Below are 22,729 nucleotides of genomic sequence, written 5' to 3' on the forward strand. Positions count from 1 at the left end.
AGGAGTTTGAGGTTGCTGTGAGCTAGGCTGACGCCACGGCACTCTAGCCCGGGCAACACAGTGAGACTCTGTCTCAAAAAAAAAAAAAAAAAAGGATAAGGGGTAAGCACTTTACAGGTAAGGGCAGTCCTGATCATAAACCCGAATACATTTGCACAAACCAGAAGAGTTGGCCTATCCCTTCCTGCCTTAAATCCTTGCTCGCTTCTCTTCCTTACTAATAAATGTCCTTTGTGGCATTTTTTTCCAAAATTGGGCACTTTCATCTGCATTAAAATCCTGTTTGGGCAGATATCCTTTCTCCCTCAATGATTTTCTTAATGGTGTCTGGTCTGGGAACCCATCTGCTGCCTCTTGGTCAGCAGAAGCTGCTTCTCTTTTATCTTGATACATTTTAAGCCAAATTCCTCTCTAAAATTATCAAACTATCCTTTGCTAGCATTAAATTCTCCAGTTTCAGATCCTTCACCTTCCTTTTGCTTTAAGTTGTCATATAATGAGTTTGCTTTTTCTTGAATCATATTAATATATAGGTATGCCTCTCTTATAGCAATCCTGCACCCTCATAAAAGCTGCATTTTCAATACAAGATAAAAAGGTATTTTGAAAAAGTGCAAGGTTTCACACCTGCTGGCACAGCTACACAAATGGCTTCGTGAATTTCCTTTTTCTTTTTTTATTTTTTCTTTTTGACACAGGGTCTCCATACGTTGTCTAGGCTAGTCTAGGTTCAAGCAATCCTCCCACCTCAGCCTGCCAAAGTGCTGGGATTACAGGCATGAGCCACCGCACCCGGTCTCCTTTTCTTTTTCACAACAGTCCTTAGGCTGGATTCATTTATCTTGACACGGCAGACAACTCCAGCTGCAGACCTCAATCCATAACGTCTACCAAGCAATTTAACTTTTTCTTATAAAATCATGAGTTTTCTCTGCTTCCTGGGAGCACTTCCAACATCAACTGCAGCACTTCATATGGATCCTATAGTGTTATTCAAGGTTTATGATACTGCACTAAACACAATGAAAAATACACAAGAACCATGAGAGATCACTTTTTACTTCGATGTGCAATTTACTAGAGAGACCAACTGCTCATGTGGAGATAATTAAAACAGTGTTTTAAGCAGATAATTGGTGTTTTAAGCAGATACTCAAAACACCTAAGCTCACCATAATGGCAACAAGAGGTGGCTACAAAATTATTACAGTAATATAGTAAGTACTATAGTTAATTTTATGCAATTATGATTTAATACTACATGTTTACACTTGTTTACATTTCTCTCTGCGAATGGTGGCCATGTATAATATCACTTGTGTTTGTGTGCATAAATTTTTATAAGTTTTATATTTTTATAATAGATTTGTGTATATTTTATGAGAATAAATGATAAAATAAACTAGAATCTCTATATATTTTATGCATTCATTACATATTTTTTTCTTAATTTCTAAATCATTTCTAGGCTATGCAGTTCGTCTAAGAGTTTTTTCAAGTTGTTGCAGATCTCCAAAAATTTTTCCAATATATTTATTGAAAAAAATCTGCATATAATTGGACCTGTACAGTTAAAACCCGTGTTGCTCAAGGGTCACCCATATATATAAAAAATAGTCTTCATATACATGTACAAGCAACAAATAAACAAAGATACATCAAGAAGCATATAAATTATAGATAAAGAAAACTTGATGACATTCCTTAAGGATACAAAAACCAACTTGAAACAGAAAATCAGCGGGAGAGAGACATATCACATTCTTGACTACAAAGAGTCAATGTCATAAAGATGTCAATTCTCTCTCAGTTCACTGAGAAATTTATTCGTCATCACAACCTTTTAAAAACCATCAGGGCCGGGCACGGTGGCTCATGCCTGTAATCCTAGCACTCTGGGAGGCCGAGGCGGGGGGTTGTTTGAGCTCAGGAGTTCGAGACCAGCCTGAGCAAGAGTGAGACCCCCGTCTCTACTAAAAAAAATAGAAAGAAATTATCTGGACAACTAAAAATATATAGAAAAAATTAGCCGGGCATGGTGGCGCATGCCTGTAGTCCCAGCTACTCAGAAGGCTGAGGAAGTAGGATCGCTTGAGCCCAGGAGTTTGAGGTTGCTGTGAGCTAGGCTAACGCCACAGCACTCACTCTAGCCAAGGCAACAGAGCAAGACTCTGTCTCAAAAAAAAAAAAAAAAAAAACCATCAGATTTTATTTCTAGAAGTATAAAGCTAATTTTAAAGTTTAGATAGAAAAATAAACATGTGAATATAGCCAAGGAAACTCAGAAAAATGAGAGTAAGAAAGAAAGCAAGAACAAATCTAGACCTACCAAATATTAAAACATACCAAAAAGCCTCAAAAATTCAGGAGTACAGAATTGGTCTATGAATAGATAGACCAATGAAAAATAAAAGAAATTCCAGAAACAGAGCTCTATGCAGATGAAAATTTAGTTAATGATAAAGGCAATATCACCAATCAAGGGGAGCAATGTTTAACACTTTAATGAACTGGGACAATCAGGCAGCAATTTAGAAAAAAGATAAAGTTGGTTGCCTACTCACATACACCATGATAAACCCCAAAGGATCAATGAATGATTTAAATATAAAAAAAAAGATGGTAGAGGGCAATGAACAAAAGATAATCAGGAATATTCAACCTCATTAATTACAGAAATACAAATTAAAACCCTGTTAAAATGCTTGAAATAGCAACATAAAGCTACCTATCAGACTGACAGATACCCAAAAGCTTGGCAACATACTGTTAGTGAGGATGTAGGGAAATAGACACTCTCATATACCATTGTGAGAGTCCAAACAGTTCAAGTCAATGGAACTCTGGTAAATTCCCCTCTGAGCCAGCAATCCTATTTCTGTGCAGATACATCTGCACAAGACTAAAATGGCACATGAGTACCATGAAATGATTCATAACAGCAAAAGACTGAAAACAACCAGAGCCCAGGAATAGGATAAACTATGCTACAACCATAAATGGAATATAATACAACTATGAAAAAAGAGCAAGGACTATTTCCATGATTTCTTACGAGCAAATCTCCAGTATATATTGTTATATGAAAAAAGCAAGGTGTAGATCAGTATATATAGAATATTAACTTTTGGTAAGAGGAATAAATAAGACTACAATACATGTTCATATTTCCATGTACTGAATGAAAACTAGAAGGATAAATAAAAAACTAATCACAAATCGTTACCCACAGAAAGTGGGTATATGGCCAAGACAGTAAAGGGGACACAGTGGGGATACAACTTCTCTGAGCGTTATATAATTTTAATTTCTGAATCATAAAAATTTATAACCTATTAAAAAATTTTTTAATTAAAAAAAACTCACAGAACAGCAGCTCTGGATTCTTACCTGGGAAGGAACACTTTTTGGTGGCTCTATGCGTATAGAAGGATCCCACTCTCCTGGAGGTAGGACAGTTACTTGATCTAAAAATTCATCAATTCCAGATAAGAGGTCATTTCTGTCTTTTGCTTTATAAGCTACATCATGAAATATCTAAAGAAAGAAACATATTGAGCAAAAAGACTTTAAAGTTGAAAGAACATTCTAGACATAGTAAATTCACTTTTGATACCATGAATCTTATTTATGATAAAGAAAATTACCTAAACTCTTCGCCTAGGCAGGTATTCACCCTACCCTGAGTAACAACTATAAAACGTAACCCACTATTTATTTGTTAACAATAACAAACAACGAAAGAAAATAGTGATGTGTTAAGGCAAAACAATTTTAAAAAAAGAAACTTATGCATGGGAAATTCATTCAGTAATTCATTAGGGAATAAAATACTGTGGCATGTCATTCTACTTCTGTGACATTTAAATGTCATTTATTCCAAGAAAATAATCATGGCTTATGCAAACAATTTTACTTAAATAATTTATTTAATGACAAATATTTACTGGTCACCTACTACTTGTTAGACACAATGCTAAGCACTGTGGATAGGGCAATGGAGACGGTTAAGGCAAAGTCCCTATACTCAAGAACTTTTTGTTCCAGGGGAACAGATAGCAAAACAAGTAATTAAATAAATACATAATTGTAGGCAATGATATATATTTTGATAAAAATAAAGCAGGGTACAGAAAGGAAGCTGAAGGGGAAGAATAAAGTGGCCAGGAAAAGTACTCTGAGAGGAGGTAATACTGTAGGAGAAATCTGAACAAAATGAAGGACAAAACCATACAAAGGCAGGGTGGGTTAGGGTGGCTGAGAAAGAGCTCAGGCAGAAGCATTAGCAATTTTAAATGTCCAGAGGCAGAAATGAGCATAACACATCTGAGGAACAAAAAGGAAACTACTTTGGCAGGAGGAAAATGAGGGAGGAGGGGTGAGTAGTATTAGGACGTAAGCTTTGAGAAGTATGCAAAGACTAGCTCAGGTAGGACCTGTTAAGACAATGGTAAAGAGTTTACATTTAAATCTAAATATATCATAGGAAGTCACTGATGCCATGGTCACAGATAAGGTCCCCAAATGGGAGAGAGAAATTTATAAGCAAAAAAATTTCTGAGAAAAATCGAAAGAGATGATATGCTTATATGGATGGAAATGATGAAAAATATTTCAAAATATTAAGAAGGTAGTCAATAATTTCAAATGCTTAAAACAAAAAAAGATTAAAAAGTACCCACTGATCCTGATAAAAAGGTCTTGATGACTTTACGAAAGGCAAATAGTTAAGCCTAAATATGAGAAAAAACAGTATAGACAGAAAGGACAGTTTTTTTAAATTTCACTATGAAAGGAGAACTGCAATTTAATATATAATATATGCTTCCTAATCAGTGTCTGCTTCAAAGGGATTTTAGCATATTTTAATTACCTCATCTGTCATCAGAGTGGCTATTGATCTTCCAATTTCATGGTATTGTGGTGCCTTGCCTGCTGGACCCAATAATAGAAACAAAAACCTAAGGAAACACATAGATTTAAAAATAAACAAACAACATATACAAATCTAGGCAATCATAAAAAAAAAATCATTCAAATGTAACACAGAAATAACACTCAGACCTCTCATCCATTCCTCCACATCGATCACTGAAAAAAGATGACAACTCCACTCAGACAAATGCAGATCGTAAGACCAAAAAAGGCATTCATAATTAACTTTCTACCAAGAGATCACTGTACATCTTCCTTAGGGCAAACAGTAATTAAGATATTAAATGTTGTACATTAAAAGTTCCCATCTTCTATATCCTTTTGGATTGAACAAATAAATCTGGTCTGGGTTGAAAAAAATGTAAATTAGTAAATAAAGTGAATAACAATCCCATCAAGTACTTGAAAGTAAGATCTGCCAAATAAAACAGGAGTATACACAAAAAAATCCACAACCCCTCAAATTACAGTTCTGGATAAAAACTCTAGTGTTGTAAATATGGGATTTTAGTCAACTAATCCTCTTTGAAAGGAAAAAGAATTTTTATTTACAACTCCAAATTTAACATCAGACCTCATATTATCCTAGTGACTAAATAAAAAATATTTAACTTCCTACTTGGCTATATCCCAGTTAACACTACAACAAAATATTTATATTCACATTTATCCTCCTACTTTATGAGAATTTACACATGAACCATGGAATTATTTTTCTCACTTAACATTGGATCATTAATGCAACTAAGATAAATTAAAAATAAGTAAGTATATTTCCATCAAGCATTATTAATTCTTCATATTTACTTATATTATAAAAATAATAAGAAAAAAACATTTTAAAAAATTAGTTTCATTTACAATTAAGTTTCTATAGTCAATAGCTAACAAACTGATTATCCTTTGTAACCGCAGTCCCCAAACCCTGGGCCGTGGACCGGCATTGGTCAGTGGCCTGTTAGGAACCAGACTGCACAGCAGGAGGTGAGTGAAGCTTCATCTGTATTTACAGCTGTGCCCCATCGCTCACATCACTGCCTGAGCTCCACCTCCTGTCAGATCGGCGGTGGCATTAGATTTTCAAATTTTCATAGGAGTGTGAACCCTACTATAAAGTGCACACACGACCGATCCAGGTTACGTGCTCCTTATGAGGATCTAATGCCTGATAATCTGAGGTGGAGCTGAGGCAGTGATGCTAGCGCTGAAAATACAGATTATCATTAGCAGAGAGGTTTGTATCATTATTTCATTATATATTACAATGTAATAATAACAGAAATAAAAGTGCACAATAAATGTAATGCACTTGAATCATCCCAAAACCATCCCCCAACCCCCAGTCCATGGAAAAACTGTCTTCCATGAAACCGGTGGCCCCCGGTGCCAAAATGGTTGGGGACTGCTAATTTATAACACAACTAATTATTGTCATGGATATTACTCCCAGTTTAACTTTTTACTTATAATGTATACCGAACAGAAAATTTTGGGCAGGCCAGAACAAAGCATTTTGCCTAATTCAAAGGCATTATTACACTTAATCAACCCTATGAAGGATTATCCTCATTTTACAAATGAAACTTAGAAAATTTAAGTCAACCTTTACTTAATCCCAACCCCATAAAAAGTAAATGGCAGAGAAAGGATTCAACTCCATATTCTCTGACTGCACTGCCTACACAGAATATTAGATAATACATATAAAATGATATACTGTTTTTTTAAATCAAATTTCCTAAGATACCAAACTTCTTTTTTTAACTCACCACTATACTAAAGAAAAACCAGATGTTTTATGAAGGTACAAAAGCAAAGAAAGTATGTCTTAAAAAGATGATGTTTATTTCATTTTATGTTTTTTAATTCCAGGAAGAAAACTCTTCCATGCACTAAGATTCAAAGCATTTGGTACAATGACTAAATATCAACAATTAAAATGAGCTTTTATTACATAAAGCAACACACTGGTTCTTTCAGTGGGTAAAAATTTTTTAGGTTTGAACATGCCAGGAGAATGTTCTTTTGGTTTTGTTCCTCAGACCTTGCAAAATGAAGATGAAATTAGAGAATGTTAACTGGAACTAACTCTTTACCTGGTTGGAACAGGGACCTCAGTCAACCCTGTAAGGAGGACAGCAGGAGCCAATCTCACAAACGCAATTATAGGTCTTTCCAAGAAGTCTACTTCTCCTACCAGGACATTGGATGCCTCAGCTCCCGTGGGAATTTTTCTCATGAAATTCATGTCAACCTATTAACAAACAAATAATAATTAAAAATAAAGTTTAAGTAGTATTTATAAGACTATTCTGAGGAAAACAGGAAAGAAAAAAATGCTTTTTAAGGCTACTATGCACTAATCAAAACTTGTGAGCTAATGAATGTATAAATGCCAAAATTTTCACAAATATAAAGAATGGAGTAGACAAATACAAAAAAGCAAGCAGAACACATTTTTATCAATACTACTATTTTAACTCACAATCTTTACTATTTCAGAAATCTAAATTATCAAACATAAACTTGAGAAAATTTTCAATGAATATAGCAGTATTCATTAAAAACTATTAAGGACAAATATATAGTTCACAAACTAACAACTGTTCATGAAATTATACACAGTGCTAAAAAAATTCGTTTTATGATTTTCTATTATTTAATCTTAGAAATGAATTAGTCCCTTAATATAATAAAATAAGTCCCCCTTAAAAAAAAAACCAAAAAAACTCTAGACATTCCCCAGTATTTTCATTAAGTGGTACAAAAATCATTATTTTTATTTAAAACTAAAATTAACAGCCCTTATTGGTATAGATATACGGTAATGAAATTTAGTTTTCTGTGTATAATTACAAGGAAAGGTTACAGACATGATATCAAAGTATATGAACTTCTTCATTTATACGCAGTTTCACACAAGTCACTAAACAACCACTTACAGGGCTATCTATTAAAAATAAAACCAGCACTTACAGCGGGCCTCTTGAGTCCCACACCCAGTGTGCCACAACTACAGTGCCAGGAGGCAGACTCCTGCCCAACAGGAGACAAGCAGGTGTACACAAAGATAGGCCAAGTAAAAAAAAGTAAAACTGTGACAGAGGAACAAAAATAGCGGCAACTGCCATGTCTAGAGGAGATCTTTAACATAGATTATGTTAATTTATTTATTAACAAGAGATAAATTGCAATGTAGTTACTCAACACTTTTCACTAATCTAAAATAACAGGACTACCAGTAAAAACAGGACCAAGTTAGAATATGAGAAATAAAAGTACAACAGTCTTTCTGTACAGCCAGTGACCCTAATGCTAGCTTTCCATAATTTTAGAGTGTTAAGCTCAGCAAAGCTGTAATGCAAGTCATTTAAACTATTTTCCTGTAAAATGTGACTTGTAGGCTTTACATCATAGAATAAAAGGCTTCAGGAAACTGAATCTTGCTTGACATAACCGCATTTAATAAAAAGTCTTACAGAGGATGCAAAAATATTAAAATGTCATGAATATCATCCTGTAGCAAATCAATATTAAAAAATTACAATGGCTACAGAGAATCAATTGCTCTTAAGAAGTACTCATAAAGTACACTTTAAATTCAGTTGTAATTTAAACTCTAATAAAGTTTTTTTTCCTATTTCAACTAAATACTCATCTACCAAAATAAAAGAAATCATAGTTGATATAGGTTTTTGGTTTTAATCCATGCCTTTACCTACCCATGGGGAAGCACTGATATGTTTCCCAGTAGCATTCCAGAAAGTACTGACACCACGAGACAGTAATTCTGGGATCACATTATAGCCCAAGAAAGGCTGAATCGCTAGTGCTATAACATCACTCCCAGGATTAATCTTTCTAGTGGTGGTAGCTCCAGAACAAATGATTGTAGTTCAAAAGATACTAAAGTTTCATGGTATCTATGGGTAGGTATAGATGGAAATACCATATTATTCACATATTCTTTTTCATAATTTCTAAAACTGGTAAGCATATAAAGTTAATAACTACTCAGAAGTTAACTATAACCTTTCTCACAATTTTTTACCTTAAATTAACATATCGCAGGCATCACATTTGAAAGCACCAGTCTAATAAAACATTATTACAATCAAAGCCACAAATTACTACTTATTTTCTCAATAGTAATGATTGTGGAAATTTATAGCTGATGATAGAATTACCTTGCTGAAGTCAACAGTACTATTTTCTCTGCTTCCTCCACTTCCATTACCTTTAATTTCTCCACTTTTACTATTGTCCAAGTTTCCAGGAGCAGACTGTGGAGAGGCCAAAATACCTGTATTTAAGAACAAATTCCAAATTAGTAAGGAGAAAATTCTCTTTGCAACCTGACTCTGCTCATATCCTGAAAGTGATGATTATAAAAGCAAATGTGTAGAGTTAAAAAAAAAGACAACAGTGCCAGGTGTTAGTAACATACCAGCAAAACCAGAATGACATTTGAAGCAATAATAAAGCTACACATTTTAATATTTAAAATAACACAATTGGAATTTACAAAAATGGTGGCCTTTTGCAAAACGAAAAAAAAGTGAGTCAGTGTGGAACCACAAACGATGGAAGAAATACCTTAATCTGATTGTCAGTATGAATACTTAGAGAATACACTTTCAATATATTATATACATGTAAATTGCATAAAGCTTAATGATGCCTAACTATACCAATTAAATGCTAACATCAACTAAATTCTCTGCAAACCCTAAGTGTAACTCAAAAAGTTTAAGAGCTATACCAGCTAAATGTAGGTTGAATTAATATAATCTTCCATAATCAAAACAGTTCCTCAAGAATTTTCATTTCTCTTTGTTAGTATTTACATCTATAATGCCTAGTATCATTACTGCTAAGAAACATAACTTTAAAATACAATAAGCAAGTTTTTTTACAATGTAAGTGCAAAGAATAAGAGTTTTATAATTAAAGGAATCTGTATTAAAATATGCACCCTCTGTCACTTTGTATCTATGTGACTCACTCGAATCTCTAAAATTCAGACAAAGCCATAAAACTAGCTTATTTGGATTAGATAGCTGTTTGGATTACAAATTATAGATATATGTTCAAACGTTAGTATATTCACTTCAAGTGACATTCAACAGCAACATTTCACAATAGCCTAAATAAAAACATCACTTAGTATATGATCAATCATTAATATTATGAATTTTACAAAAAAGCCCAAAACTCAAAAATTTAAGTATATTACACAGATATCTATTATTAAATGAATCTCATATTTTTAGAATGTCAAAGATTTTCAAGTCCAAGAATATCAACGAATAATACCTAAAACACTGAATATTATAGGAGGAAAAAAAGCACTGAAATATAATAAACTTTACTTCTAGTTTTAACTGTGCCACTCAACAATCTAGTAACCCAAAGAAATTCAGTTAAAATCTGTTTTGTGATTAGAGCCTATAAACTTTGAAGTTAATTTGGTAATCAACTTTCAGAATTTTAAGCACATCAGATATACTTGATGCATCTAATGAATACTGAAACTAAGTCATCTGGGTTGATTGCTTAAACTCAATGACAGAAGACTGCTGTGATAGCCACTTCTCTGTTAAATTGCCTAAACTGGGATGTCAATGCAACCCAAAAAATCTTAATTTGTAATCTAAACAGCCCTGTGATCATCCTTTGGAAAAGTTAAACAATTCTGAAATAAAAACTACTTCCCAAGCCTTAACTCATTTTTCACAGTTAGCCGAGGACTGAAAAGTTACTGAGATTCTTCTTCTTTGGCCTTTGTTCCTAAACTTACAGAAGACAGTCCTCTCCTTGCCCAAGGGGGAAAAAAAGTTAACCAGTATTTTTCAGTGGCTTCCAACTAACTCCACGCAAGAAAATTAAAAGTATCATTAAGGCTGTGGTAGCAACTACAACTGAGTATTGCATCTTTCCAACAGCTAAATGCATTCAACCTGTGGGGGTATAATCAAAAGAATACAAAATGCAGTTTTCCAGAATAGGCCAAACTGCTAGATTTGAGGGAGAAGAGTGAAATGAAGAGAAGGCTGTGGGGAAAAGTAAGGATACAGTAGCATTGAGAAGAAATGATGTGGAACTCAATGCTGACAAAGCTGGAAGGTATAACCTGAAGTCACTTGACTAACCTGGTCATCTTGAACCTGTCCCTTTTTCAAAATTGGCATGCCAGGTGAAGGCTAGAGTTCTGTAACATTACTGTCTCTGTGAGGTCCTTTCCAACCTCAGCTAAATTAAAGCTGTTTTCTCAATCAGTAAATTCCTACAATAAATTACTAGCAATCAGAATTAAATGAGTAAATCACCAAAAAATAAAGCTCTCCATCATTAGCCCAGACAGCTCAGAAGGACTGTATCATTTTGCTTTAAGAAAAAGAAAAAACATTAGCTGGGCCTGGTGGCACGCGCCTGTAGTCCCAGCCACTCTGGAGGCTGAGGCAGGAGGATAGCTTGAGCCCAGGAGTTTGAATTTGCAGTGAGCTATGATGATGCCATGGCATTCTAGCTTGGGTAACAGGTTGAGACCCCGTCTCAATTAAAAAAAAAAAAGAAAAAGAAAAAGCAGATGCAAGTATGTATATAAATAAAATCAACAATGGGATTTTAAAAATCATACTCCAGTAAATCTATTATTTTGCACTTACATTTTTTTCTCAAATAGCAAATCAAACTAGAGAAAGATAAATCAAAGATATCAGAGTCTTCTGACAATAAAAGTTTGAAAGTAGAGGTGCGTAGAGCAGTGGTTCACACCAGGGAAGATTATGCCCCCAAGGGACATCTGGCAATGTCTGGAGACATATTTGTTTGTCACAACTGGGGGGAGGGGTGCTACTGGCAGCTAGTGGGGTAGAGGCCAAGTATGCTGCTAAACACTCTAAAAAAGCACAGGACTATTCCCTCCTACCCAACCACCCAGCAAAGAAATATTCAATCCCAAAATGTCAACAGTGCTGAGGCTGAGAAACACTGATTTAGAAAAAAGATATTTACAAATACTAAAAATAAATTCACTTCTTTTATATATAATCCTCCAACAAATGACTAATGGGAAACACCACTTTCTTTTTTATCATGGGTAAGCACAAATAATGACTCCATGACAACACAAAAAACTACAGCAGTAGTCTCTCCAAAGTGATGCCGAGCTACCTTCCTCCTCTAAGGTAACGTCAGACTTCAAGGAAACTCCACTAGAGTTACTAGGTGCTTTAAGCACCAAGGAATTTAAACAGGGAATAATGTATAGCTGTCCCTACTATTTTCCCTCAACGATTACATGATCTTCTACAGATGTCTTCTTAAACAGTAATTATGAGCTTTTTCCTGTCTTTAGAAATTCCCTCCATTCTAATTTCTTCTCTTCAGAAAGGCTGACAAATCTCATGGCAAAAATAACTCATGGGAAAAAAAATAAAAACTTGCATTCCTCGATTCACAGTTAATTGCTTCTTTTATCACTTTAACGTGGCCTAAAACAAGCAACTTTAAAATCATTTTTGTTTAAGGAAAAGTAGTAAGTCTTGATAGTTCTTTTTAATTAAAACAGTGCTGGTTTTTCTGAATAATTATTTCCAGGGGTTTTTTTCCTACTTTATGTTCAGTTACCTTATTATTAAGCTATATCATTTTCATGAACTGGTAAAACTCACAATGAAACCACTCAACTGCAGATTTCTTGTAAGTAGACCTGAGTTCAAATCCCTTCTCTGGTCATTTACAGTATGATTCCAACATCTCTAATCTTTTCTTCATTTGTTTTTAAAATAGGGATAACATCAATGTCAACAAATTGTCACAGGAATTAGAAATATGTTTGAAAAGCATCTATCACTGTGTCTGGAACCAACGATAAAACAATGGTAGCTATAACTATGATAATAACTAATGTGATGATTGAGCCACAAAACTTGCATTTGTACTTCTAAAAGTATATCCTTTTTGCAACTACAATAAGTTTCGATTAAATGTAATTGGTGTGTTTGGATAAAGGAAATAGAGAGAGAGATTTTTTATATAATGATGGAAACACAAGAATTTGTAGTCAGAGGATTTAGAGACTGTCAATTTCTAGTTGTATAACTTCTCAGGGGAAGTTAACTTTTCTAACTTTATGAAAATTTGAGTATACTCACCTAACTTACAAAAATGGGTATGCACATTAAATAGGTTAGTAATTACCACTAAAGTGTTAGATAGTATCAGTAATTTGGAAAAATGTGATTAATACTTCAGTGATTAAAACCACTAGTTAGTGTTAATATATGTCACAATGAGGTTTAGCTAAAATATGAATAAAAAATTCACTAAAACGTACTTATTTTATAAGAATTAGGTACAAAGATATGTGTATAAATGTACATTTAATCAATATATAAAGAAGAACCAAATTGTCATAATTTATAGCCCTGAAGTAAGTTATAAACCTTTTATCCACTAAGAAATAATTTTTCAAATTCATATATAAAAATATATTCTAGCCATAACTATAGGAACTCTGGTCCTAAAAACCTCAAAGTACATTTGGATTAAAGATAGATACAGCATTAAATAAACAACAATTAAGTTCCAATCCAAAATATAAATACTAGTCTTGAAATAATGATGATTCCAGGCAGTAGGGATTCAATGTTCTTCTTCTCATTTTGCCTCTGGAAAGATTGAAGTTTTCTAATGACTTTTTTAAAAAGGCTAAAATGTACTACATTCTTTGGAGAAAAGCACCAAATAGATAAAAAGGCACATCACCTCATTTATGTACATGTGTTCATTCACCTTATGAGTTAACTACACAAGAAGTAAAGCTACCATTCTAAAAAAAACATTCATGGCTAATGGAAACATTAACTATAAAAAAATTCTATGCTTTTCTGAACCATTCAAATGCTTTAACCTCTAAAATCTCAGTGAAAATTTTTGAAAGGGCTTAAAGTATGTGTAGTATTCTTTACAGTCTTTTTATAATTTAAATTTTTAATAATTTAACATTTCACAGAAAAGTACAAAAAAATAGAATCTGTCCATCCATTTCCATTCTTGCTTCCCAAAATACTGTAAGCAGTTTTGATGTACAGCTTGGTGACTATAGTTGGCAATACTTAATCGTACACTTGAAATTTGCTTAAATATTCTTACCACAAAACAAGACAAAGGGTAACTAGGTAAGCCAAGAGGATATATGTGTTAACTCTGTGGTCCCCAAACCCTGGGCCGTGGACAAGCACAGGTCTATGGTCTGTTAAGGACTGGGCCACTCTCCCCTTCGCAGCACCTTCTCCCCATAGGTAGAAAAATTATCTTTCATGAAACTGGTCCCTGGTGCCAAAAAGGTTGAGGATCGCTGTGTTAACTAACTTGATTGTGGTAATTATTTTACAGAATATATATCAAATCATTACATTTTACACCTTAAATTCATACAGTCTTATTTTTCAATTATACCCCAATACAGCTGGAAAATTAAAATGAGAAATAGTATAAAAAATAATTAATACATGTGAGTGTGCTTACAGGGACAAAACTGTATATCTTTTTTTAATAAAAGCAAATAGCACTTTTTAAAATGCAAAAATCTATCTGGGACATCTTTCCATCTTATAAATTACGAACTGTTTTAATTATTATACCTTGGAAACATGTGCTATGTCAAGTCTAGTTACCAGTAATTGTTCTCTTTTTTTCTTTTTCTTTCCCCTAGAAGTCTCGTGTCAACACCCACCTTTATTTTCCAAAATAGATTTTATTACTTTGTCAAGTCTGTATTTCTTCCACACACAAAACATGTATGCATGTGTGTGTTACATATATTTATACTGTGTGATATATACATATATATACATAAAATTTGGATTGTATTTAATCTACACTTAAAAATAATATTGGTGCTTCCAATGTCATTGGTGAATACTATTTTATTTTTTCCAGTCTAAGCTTGGAGCATATTATTTCTTTGTCTGACTTTATTTCACTGCAAGGGCCTTCAGGACAATGCTGGATTAGAAGTATAACAAACACCTTCAATTTGTTTGCAAACTCAAGGGGAAAGAGTTTAGTATTGTATTTCCACATTGAATGTGGTGTTAGTCAAAGGTTTTTGGAAGATACACTTTCTCAGATTAAGAAAATTCCCTTCTGTTTACAGTTTGCTCATTTTTAATAGGAATCTCTATTGAGATAACCATATGGTATTTTTCTTTATTCTGTTAATGTTGTGATCTACATTTATTGATTTTTGAATGTTAAACTAATCTTTGCAAGGTTTCCTGACATAAATCAAATTGATCATGATATATTATTCCTTATATATAGTGTTGAATTTGATTTATTATAATGTTGTTTCGGGTTTTTGAACTATGTTCATAAGAAATATCAGCCTGCAATTTTTCTTATAATGTCCTTTTCAGATTTTACTATCAAGGTCATGCAAACCTCAAAAATGAACTGGGCCATTTGATATCTTATTCTATTTTCTGGAAGAGTTTGCATAATGTTTGTGTTACTTCATCTTTAAATATTTGGAAAAGTTCAGGAGTAAAGTCATCTTTTCCAGGAATTGTCTTTGTGAAAAAATAGTTAATTTCACATTCCATTTCTTTAATAGCATATGAATATTGTTTATTATTTCTTCTCATTTCAGTTTTTGCTTGTGTGTTTCAAGTGATTTGTCTATTCTATATCATAAAATTTATTGGCATCATATTGTAGATAATTATGGTAGATTGCATCGTGGTCCCAATTTTCCCAATACCCCTCTATACATATGCTTGTCATGGCCACTAATGGGCATAACCTAATCAGCTGAAATCCAGCAGACCCACAGATACATGAAAAAAAATTAAAAATTATTATTTTAAGCCAAAAAAAAAAAATACTATAAAGAAAAAAAACATGCAGAAGTCAAAATAAATTATAAGCATTATCTATATGCTGCTCAAGCTATGTGCTGAAAGGCATTCCAAGTGCAAGTGATCCAGAGGCAGAAAGCACCACACATGGAGGATTTTGGATAGTTGCCTGGAATTAAGTCAACATTTTCCTCATTCTTCTGGTCCTGGCCTTTCAGTGCTTCTAAGTCTTCCTCAGGCGGATGAATTACTACTGTGGGAATATCATCACTGGCAGGTGAAACCAGTAGTTCTGGGGCCTGAAGCTGACTCTGTTGGGAACTTCTGGAGGCCAGGCGACTGGTGCTAGGGCTGGAAGGAGGACTGTTTTGAGGGGTGGGTACTGGGGTTGTACACCTCGAGCCTGCAGGGGTTCCAGCTCTTGAAGAAGGAAGAAGATGACTGAGAAGAAGAGATAAAGGCGATTCTCCTCTCAATGAAAGGTTTGAGGCAGATAGACCTGTTCGCAAAGAGTGACGGGAGGCTGAAAGGCCTTCCCCTGAGATAAAACAAATAAATGAAAAATGATGAAGTTCACTGAAGAAGGCAGATAGAGACAAAAAAAAATCAATATACACTGTAAATTAATTGCATGCTTTAAAGGCCCAAAATTTGAAACTCATGCTGTAAGGGTTAGCATGTCAATCAAGTTTTTAAACGTTAGAAAGTCACTGAAAAGTTGCTCAAACTGTAATTAGTTCCCTGAAGGTATAACCAAAACCAACCAACAAAAAAAATCAATGTTAAAGACAGATGGACATATGGCAGGGGTGGAGAGGAGCAAAATATCCCTGTTAGAAATTAGAATGACCAACAGTTAGTGTAGCATTTTTTAAAAAGGACAATATCAACACAAAGTTGCTGCTTAAATAGCAAAAGAGAATATGTAATAAAAAAAAATCTAGGAAATAGAAACCAAACCAAAAATTAACAGCAACTGATAGGTTATACTTAATGTATTTGTCCTACATTTTACCAAACAGCTACAGATCTCTCACAGGAAAAGCCCACATTAACATTACCTAATAATTTCTAACTTAAGATTGATATTAAATATTTATAACATTAAGTCAATAAGACACCATCTATTGGCAGTATTCTAAGTAAAGTTTAAACACATAAGACAAATTATAGAAATGTTTTTAAAAAGAGAAACAATGTCAATTTTAAAGAATACATATTCTTGAGCTCTGTAAAGATATTAATAAATGCCCTAAAGTATACTGATTTCTAACATAGCAGATAAATTTAATCAAATACATATAATCTTTGATATAACTAGAATAAAGCATTTCTCACCAACAACAGCAATAAGGTAGTGAGTCTAGAATATTTCAAAAGGTCATGCATACTTACACTTTAAAGCATCTGATATTTCTATTAAGTGTAGCTTACAATAACATTTCTTTATGAAAAACACGAGAAATACAACAATTAATTACATATGGCCTAAGTAATCAAATCTACACACTCGAGATTTCAGAAATATTAAAAATAAAAATTAACCATTAAAAAAACACCATTTAGTTAAAAAATTAGCCACATGCAGAAAAACTGTTAAATTACTATATTTCAACAAAATAACATAATAAAATGGCATTTAAAATAGCCATTATCTATGATTAAAAGGAAACAAATTACAACTAGAAAAAAATCAGGAACCACTGCATATGAGGAATAAAAATTTAACAGAGTCCCTTTGCACAAATGAACTCATTTCACCAAAACAGAGAATATACAATAAATAAAAGATGAAAAAGAGAGGTAAAATGTGCCACATACGGCTTGCTTTTCAATTGAACTTCAGTCCATAAGAGACGTTCTTTTATTCTTAAGAGTCCTTAAATATGCCAAGGCATAATTTTAAACAGATTAAAAAGAGTTTTAATGGTCAAATGATCAAATTAAATATGTCACATTGAGCTACAAAAGATGATTGCTATCAACTTTAGATGTATTAAACCCTGTCACCTATGCGTATTTGCAGGTAGAACACTTAAAAGCCATACTATTATTTCAGGGATAAAAAAGATGAGCAGACATTGTGTCCCATACCCCGCTCCTCGTTGCTGTAATCCTCATAAGCTTTGGGTAACAGTAGGAGCTGGGGGAAACTGCTAGAGGCAATAGTGGCCCTCATAAACTACTCCAACCCTTTGCACCTGGGTTTTTATCAGAGTTCTCAAGCCTAGTGCTATATTCCTCTGCTTTAGGCAGATGAAAATAGGGAGAGGCAAAACCTCCAGGTGTGCCAGCCGTAGGACACTGACAGAGGTAAAGAGCTTAAAAAACACTGTCTTCCCATGTCCCACACAACCTGCTGCTGGCCTGTGCATGAGAGTGGAAAGCTGGAATATGTGGACCTGGGTCTGAGCCATTCTTAATGGCTTGGAAGATACCGACTAGATCACCCTTAGTGTAAGATAGGAACAGTCTTAAGAACCTTTCACAAATAGCATAAAGAGCAGTGAAATCAGCAAACCAACCCAAAAACACTTGTGTATACCCAGTAAAGTATATTCAGGAGACAAGAAAATCATCTGGAAAAATCTAATGTAAAAGTTCACATCCAAGATTTATAATTAAAATGATTAGAGTGAAATTATAGATCATAATTTATGCTTCGTTAATCAGTTACATAACAAGAAACCTTGACTAGAAACAAAAAAGCAGGAAGGAGATGTAATAGAGGGTTAGGCTTAGTGATAGTGTTTAAATATTCCCAAATGTTAATTGTAACATCCTGGAATGCTGTTATAGAAGAAGTGTTAGCAAAAATTGGATGCCACAACTTATCTCACCATTCCTTTCAAGCAAGTGAGGGTCAGAATGTTTCTTGCCTATATCTGCAAAAGATCGAACAAGGGGAATCCGACTGGTGAATCTTTTTTCGTTCTGATGATGATGTCTCTTCAGAAGAGCTTCTCTGACATTCTCTCGTATGGATTCATCTAATTGGCCAGAGGCTATCATGTTGTCTAATACCATATCTATTCAAAGGAAAAAAATAAGTTATTGTTATTAAATACTTAGATAACTATAATACAGGAATAAACTGTAAGTAAAACCTCTTAACAAAAATCATAATCTTAAACAGCTCTACAAAGTATTATTACTCTCTTTTAATAGTAAATAATCAATGCACCAAGATAAATATGAACATTATCCATCTAACAAAATGAAAAAATTAAAGAGACCCTTATTTTAATAAATATAAATACTTATAAAGAGCTTACTATTATTTACAGTAATAGTCATCCTATAGCTGAAAGTGCTTTCCTAGATGGATGCAATAAGTTCTATTAAACTGAATATTCAATAATATTGGCTTTCTACGATGTGAAAGTATTTTATTGCCTCACCTCATATTTTCCCCAAAAATTGTTCCAGTAAATGAATAATCTGGACCCAGTCATTTAGTGATTAACTATTTACTGAGTGCCTGTTATGTGTTGGGAATACAGCAGTTAAGAAAACACAGCAACTTTCTGCTTTCTTCCAGAGGTAGACACACCAATGGGCAAATAAACAGATAAGATATCATGAGGTAGTAAGTTCTAGGAGGAGGAATAAATCAGGCTTTGAGGGAGGTGTGGGGAATGGGGAGATGGATGGCAATGCCATTTTATACATTATTGCAGTGGCTGGACTATTTTTAATTTATAAAATATGTATATTTTAAAAACAGTGGTGCTAACTTGAGAGAAGAGAGTCAAATTTTCAAAAACTATAATAAGATTATTCTATAAAAAAAACTGAATGATCAACCTAACCAGTAAACTATAACATTAATACAATTACAGTTTACCAAATACGTGAACACTGGGTTATACATTTACTAAAAGTTACTATACTGCATTACATGGTAATTGCAAAGCCAAAGTAAGACCCATAAATTCACTATTCCCAACCCTAACTCAATTTTTCAGTCATTCGTATAAAGACAAGAAGGTAAGGACTCTGACAATTTAAATATTTGCAGTACACAGTCGAATCTAACAATCAGGTAAAATTGAAGGATTTCTAGCCTGAGATGTTCTAATAAATTCATGGTTCTCTTGAAGATCAAATACTACAGATTTTTTGTTTTTCCATCAGAGCAACGTACAATGATAGTCACAATATCGAATTCGTTACAACTAAATTTGATTTTGGTTTTGAGCAATTTTAGTTGGTGGCCAAAAAGCTATGTCATAGATGCCTTTTTCCATTTTCTATCTCCACATTATCCTTCAAATCTCTCCTTCATTTTCATTATTATATCTGTCATCCATTATCATGTCTATCATCACTTCTTGCTTAGACTATTTCAAGAGAATAGCTGGTCTAACTTGCTTCTAGCCTCTTCCTACTCCAAAGCTATCCTACATTCTGTTGCCAGAATGATCTTCCTAAAAATGAGCTCAGATCATACTTTCCCCCCAACTTAAGAACCATCAAGACTGCCAAAATGCCTACTAAATAAGATCCAATTTCTTAATCCAGTAATTCAAGGTAAGTCACAACCAATCCCTAACCTGTTTTCCCAACACATCTTCTACTACTATTGAAGAAATCTGTATACATACATGAAATTGATTTCCTGTGATGCATACCTGCCTATACTTCTCTAGACTTTTCTTCCTGCTCTTTATCCTCCTCAAAATACTTTCTTTTCTTTTGTACCACCTGCTCCTTGTCCCCACATGTTCAAATTCTATCAGGGGTGGGGAACCTGAAACCTAAAGGCTACATGTGGCCTGCTAGGCCCTTAAGTGTGGTCTTTTGACTGAATCCAAATTCTACAGAACAAATCCTTTTATTTTTATTAATATGGTTTTGTTCATCTTTTATATTTTTATTTTTAAAATGAATGCACTTAAAATATCAAAGAATAAAATAAGTTTCAAAGAAATAATCCTCCCAGATTCACCAGCACAATTAGAACTCAATTAGCCCCATAAGGGCTAAATTCACAGCTGCTACATTCATGATTTAGTGCTAATTTCCCCCATCTCCTTGGTGCCACTACCACATGAGGCTGGTTGGCAAGAGTTTATGGGGGTCGAGTATGCCAGTCTATTATCAGTTGTTTTTTTTTTTGAGACAGAGTCTCACTGTGTTGCCCGGGCTAGAGTGCCGTGGCGTCATCCTAGCTCACAGCAACCTCAAACTCCTGGGCTCAAGCAATCCTTCTGCCTCAGCCTCCCGTATTATCAGTTTTTGACAATGGTGCACTATGTTTCTGTCTCAAGTGGAATTTGTGAATAGTTGCACAGCTCGACAGTATTTTTCAATTCTGTCTGCTTAACAGCTCATCATGTCAAAGGAGACCAACAGAACACTAAAGGAAGAAAACAGATTTTCTAATGAGGATTGGGGATTGCAATATTATCTTGTTTCTGCTAAAGACAAGATGATCTGCTTGCTTTGTGATACTGCAATATCAACAGTAAAGAAATTCAATGCTCATAAGCATTACAGTATTCCTAAGGAACACAAATATCTTAAATTAGAGGGAGAAGCGCAAAAGGTTGTATTGCAGAAATTAAAAGAAGAAAAGCAAAAGCAAAGACAATTCTTTGCAATAAGACCTGAAAATAATGCCACTGAAGCAACTTATAAATTAGCTTATGTACTCAGGGAAAAAAGGGAAGCCATTCAGTGATGTAGAAATTGTAAAAGAATGTGCTGTTGAAGTTGTAGGATGCAATAACGTTTCAAAGTACAAACAAGGAGAACCTTAACTGAGTGGCAACATGAATTAGCCTCCAACTTAACAGAACACATGCAATAGTTCAAAAGGAAAATATATATTACTTAATTACAGTGGATGAATCAACTGATACTACTGACTTGGTGCAGGTTTTATACTTCACTCAGGTTATAGCAGAAGATTTTCTTTGCTACAAAGAGTCACTCACTTTGGGCACTCTTATGAACAGAACACAGGGAATAGATATCTTCCAACAACTTTCAAGATAAATGTTGTGAAGTTGCACCGAATTTGGTAAATTTAGTGAGTGTATGTACAGACAGTGCACCTTCCATGACAGGAAAACATGAAGGGTTTATTGCACAGACAAAAAAATGTATTAACAGATCCAGATGCTCTCATTTCTTTTCATTGTATCTTGCATCAGCAAAATCTCTGTGCTAAAGCTACTATTTTAAATGACACTTTGCAACAAGTTTTGTCAACTATATTCATGCAAAGGCAACACAGACAGCATCCTTGGTTTAGTAACACGTTAAAGTTGAACAATGAGGTATTCAGTGCAGATTTGCCCTATCATTCCAAAGTGTGTTGGCTAATGCAGAGACAAGTGTTAGCCAAAATTTTACCTCTGTGAGAACAGATACTTAAATTTTATGAAAAACCAAATCAACAATGTGAATTATTGAGAGAAGATTTCTATAGAAATGCAGCATTTCTCGGTGATACCATGTCTAATTAAAACGACTTGAATATTTCTTTGCAAGGTAAAACTAAGTCCATACATGATCTGAGGCAAAAAAAAAAAAAAAAGAGCATTTCAGAAAAAACTATCTTTTTTCAAAACAATTCTTTAAAAGGAAATTTTGGATGAACATATTCCACAGTTAGCAAAAGTCACTGATGAGCAGGATGATATATGGAAATCAATTAAGAATATGTAGTTGTTATAGACCTACGAATTGAAGAATACAATGAAAGGTTCACTAACTTTGAGAATCATGACATCACACTCAAATTAGCATTTCGGCCTCACCTAGTTGTATCACTGAGGCACCTAAAGAACTACAGATGGAATTGATTGAGCTCTCAGTAGATGACATTTTAAAGTCATTGATGCTAAGAAAGATCCCACTGAAATATGGAAAATGCAGTAGAATACCCACGCCTTCAGAAACATACCCGAAAAATG

At 33.9% G+C, this 22,729-nt stretch overlaps 1 protein-coding gene across 12 annotated transcripts in view; it reads right to left on the minus strand.

Moving 5' to 3' along the window:
• The window catches only part of SLC4A7 (solute carrier family 4, sodium bicarbonate cotransporter, member 7), a 114,552-nt gene that overhangs the window by 41,220 nt on the left and 50,603 nt on the right, over window positions 1-22,729 (minus strand). For 5 of the 12 annotated variants that reach the window (XM_012644530.1, XM_012644533.1, XM_012644528.1 and 2 more), the window contains exons 6-10: window positions 18,644-18,832; window positions 9,123-9,238; window positions 7,032-7,189; window positions 4,874-4,961; window positions 3,391-3,537 (exon numbers count right to left, since the gene is read on the minus strand). In XM_012644530.1, the coding sequence (XP_012499984.1) occupies window positions 3,391-3,537; window positions 4,874-4,961; window positions 7,032-7,189; window positions 9,123-9,238; window positions 18,644-18,832 (698 nt within the window). Of the gene's footprint in view, window positions 1-3,390; window positions 3,538-4,873; window positions 4,962-7,031; window positions 7,190-7,911; window positions 7,972-9,122; window positions 9,239-15,972; window positions 16,342-18,643; window positions 18,833-22,729 lie in introns of all 12 variants that reach the window. The other 7 variants (XM_012644522.1, XM_012644525.1, XM_012644524.1 and 4 more) reach the window with 3 other exon arrangements.

The sequence above is a fragment of the Propithecus coquereli genome, unplaced genomic scaffold (genome assembly GCF_000956105.1).
Source record: "Propithecus coquereli isolate 6110/MARCELLA unplaced genomic scaffold, Pcoq_1.0 Scaffold214, whole genome shotgun sequence".
Classification (NCBI taxonomy): Eukaryota; Metazoa; Chordata; class Mammalia; order Primates; family Indriidae; genus Propithecus; species Propithecus coquereli.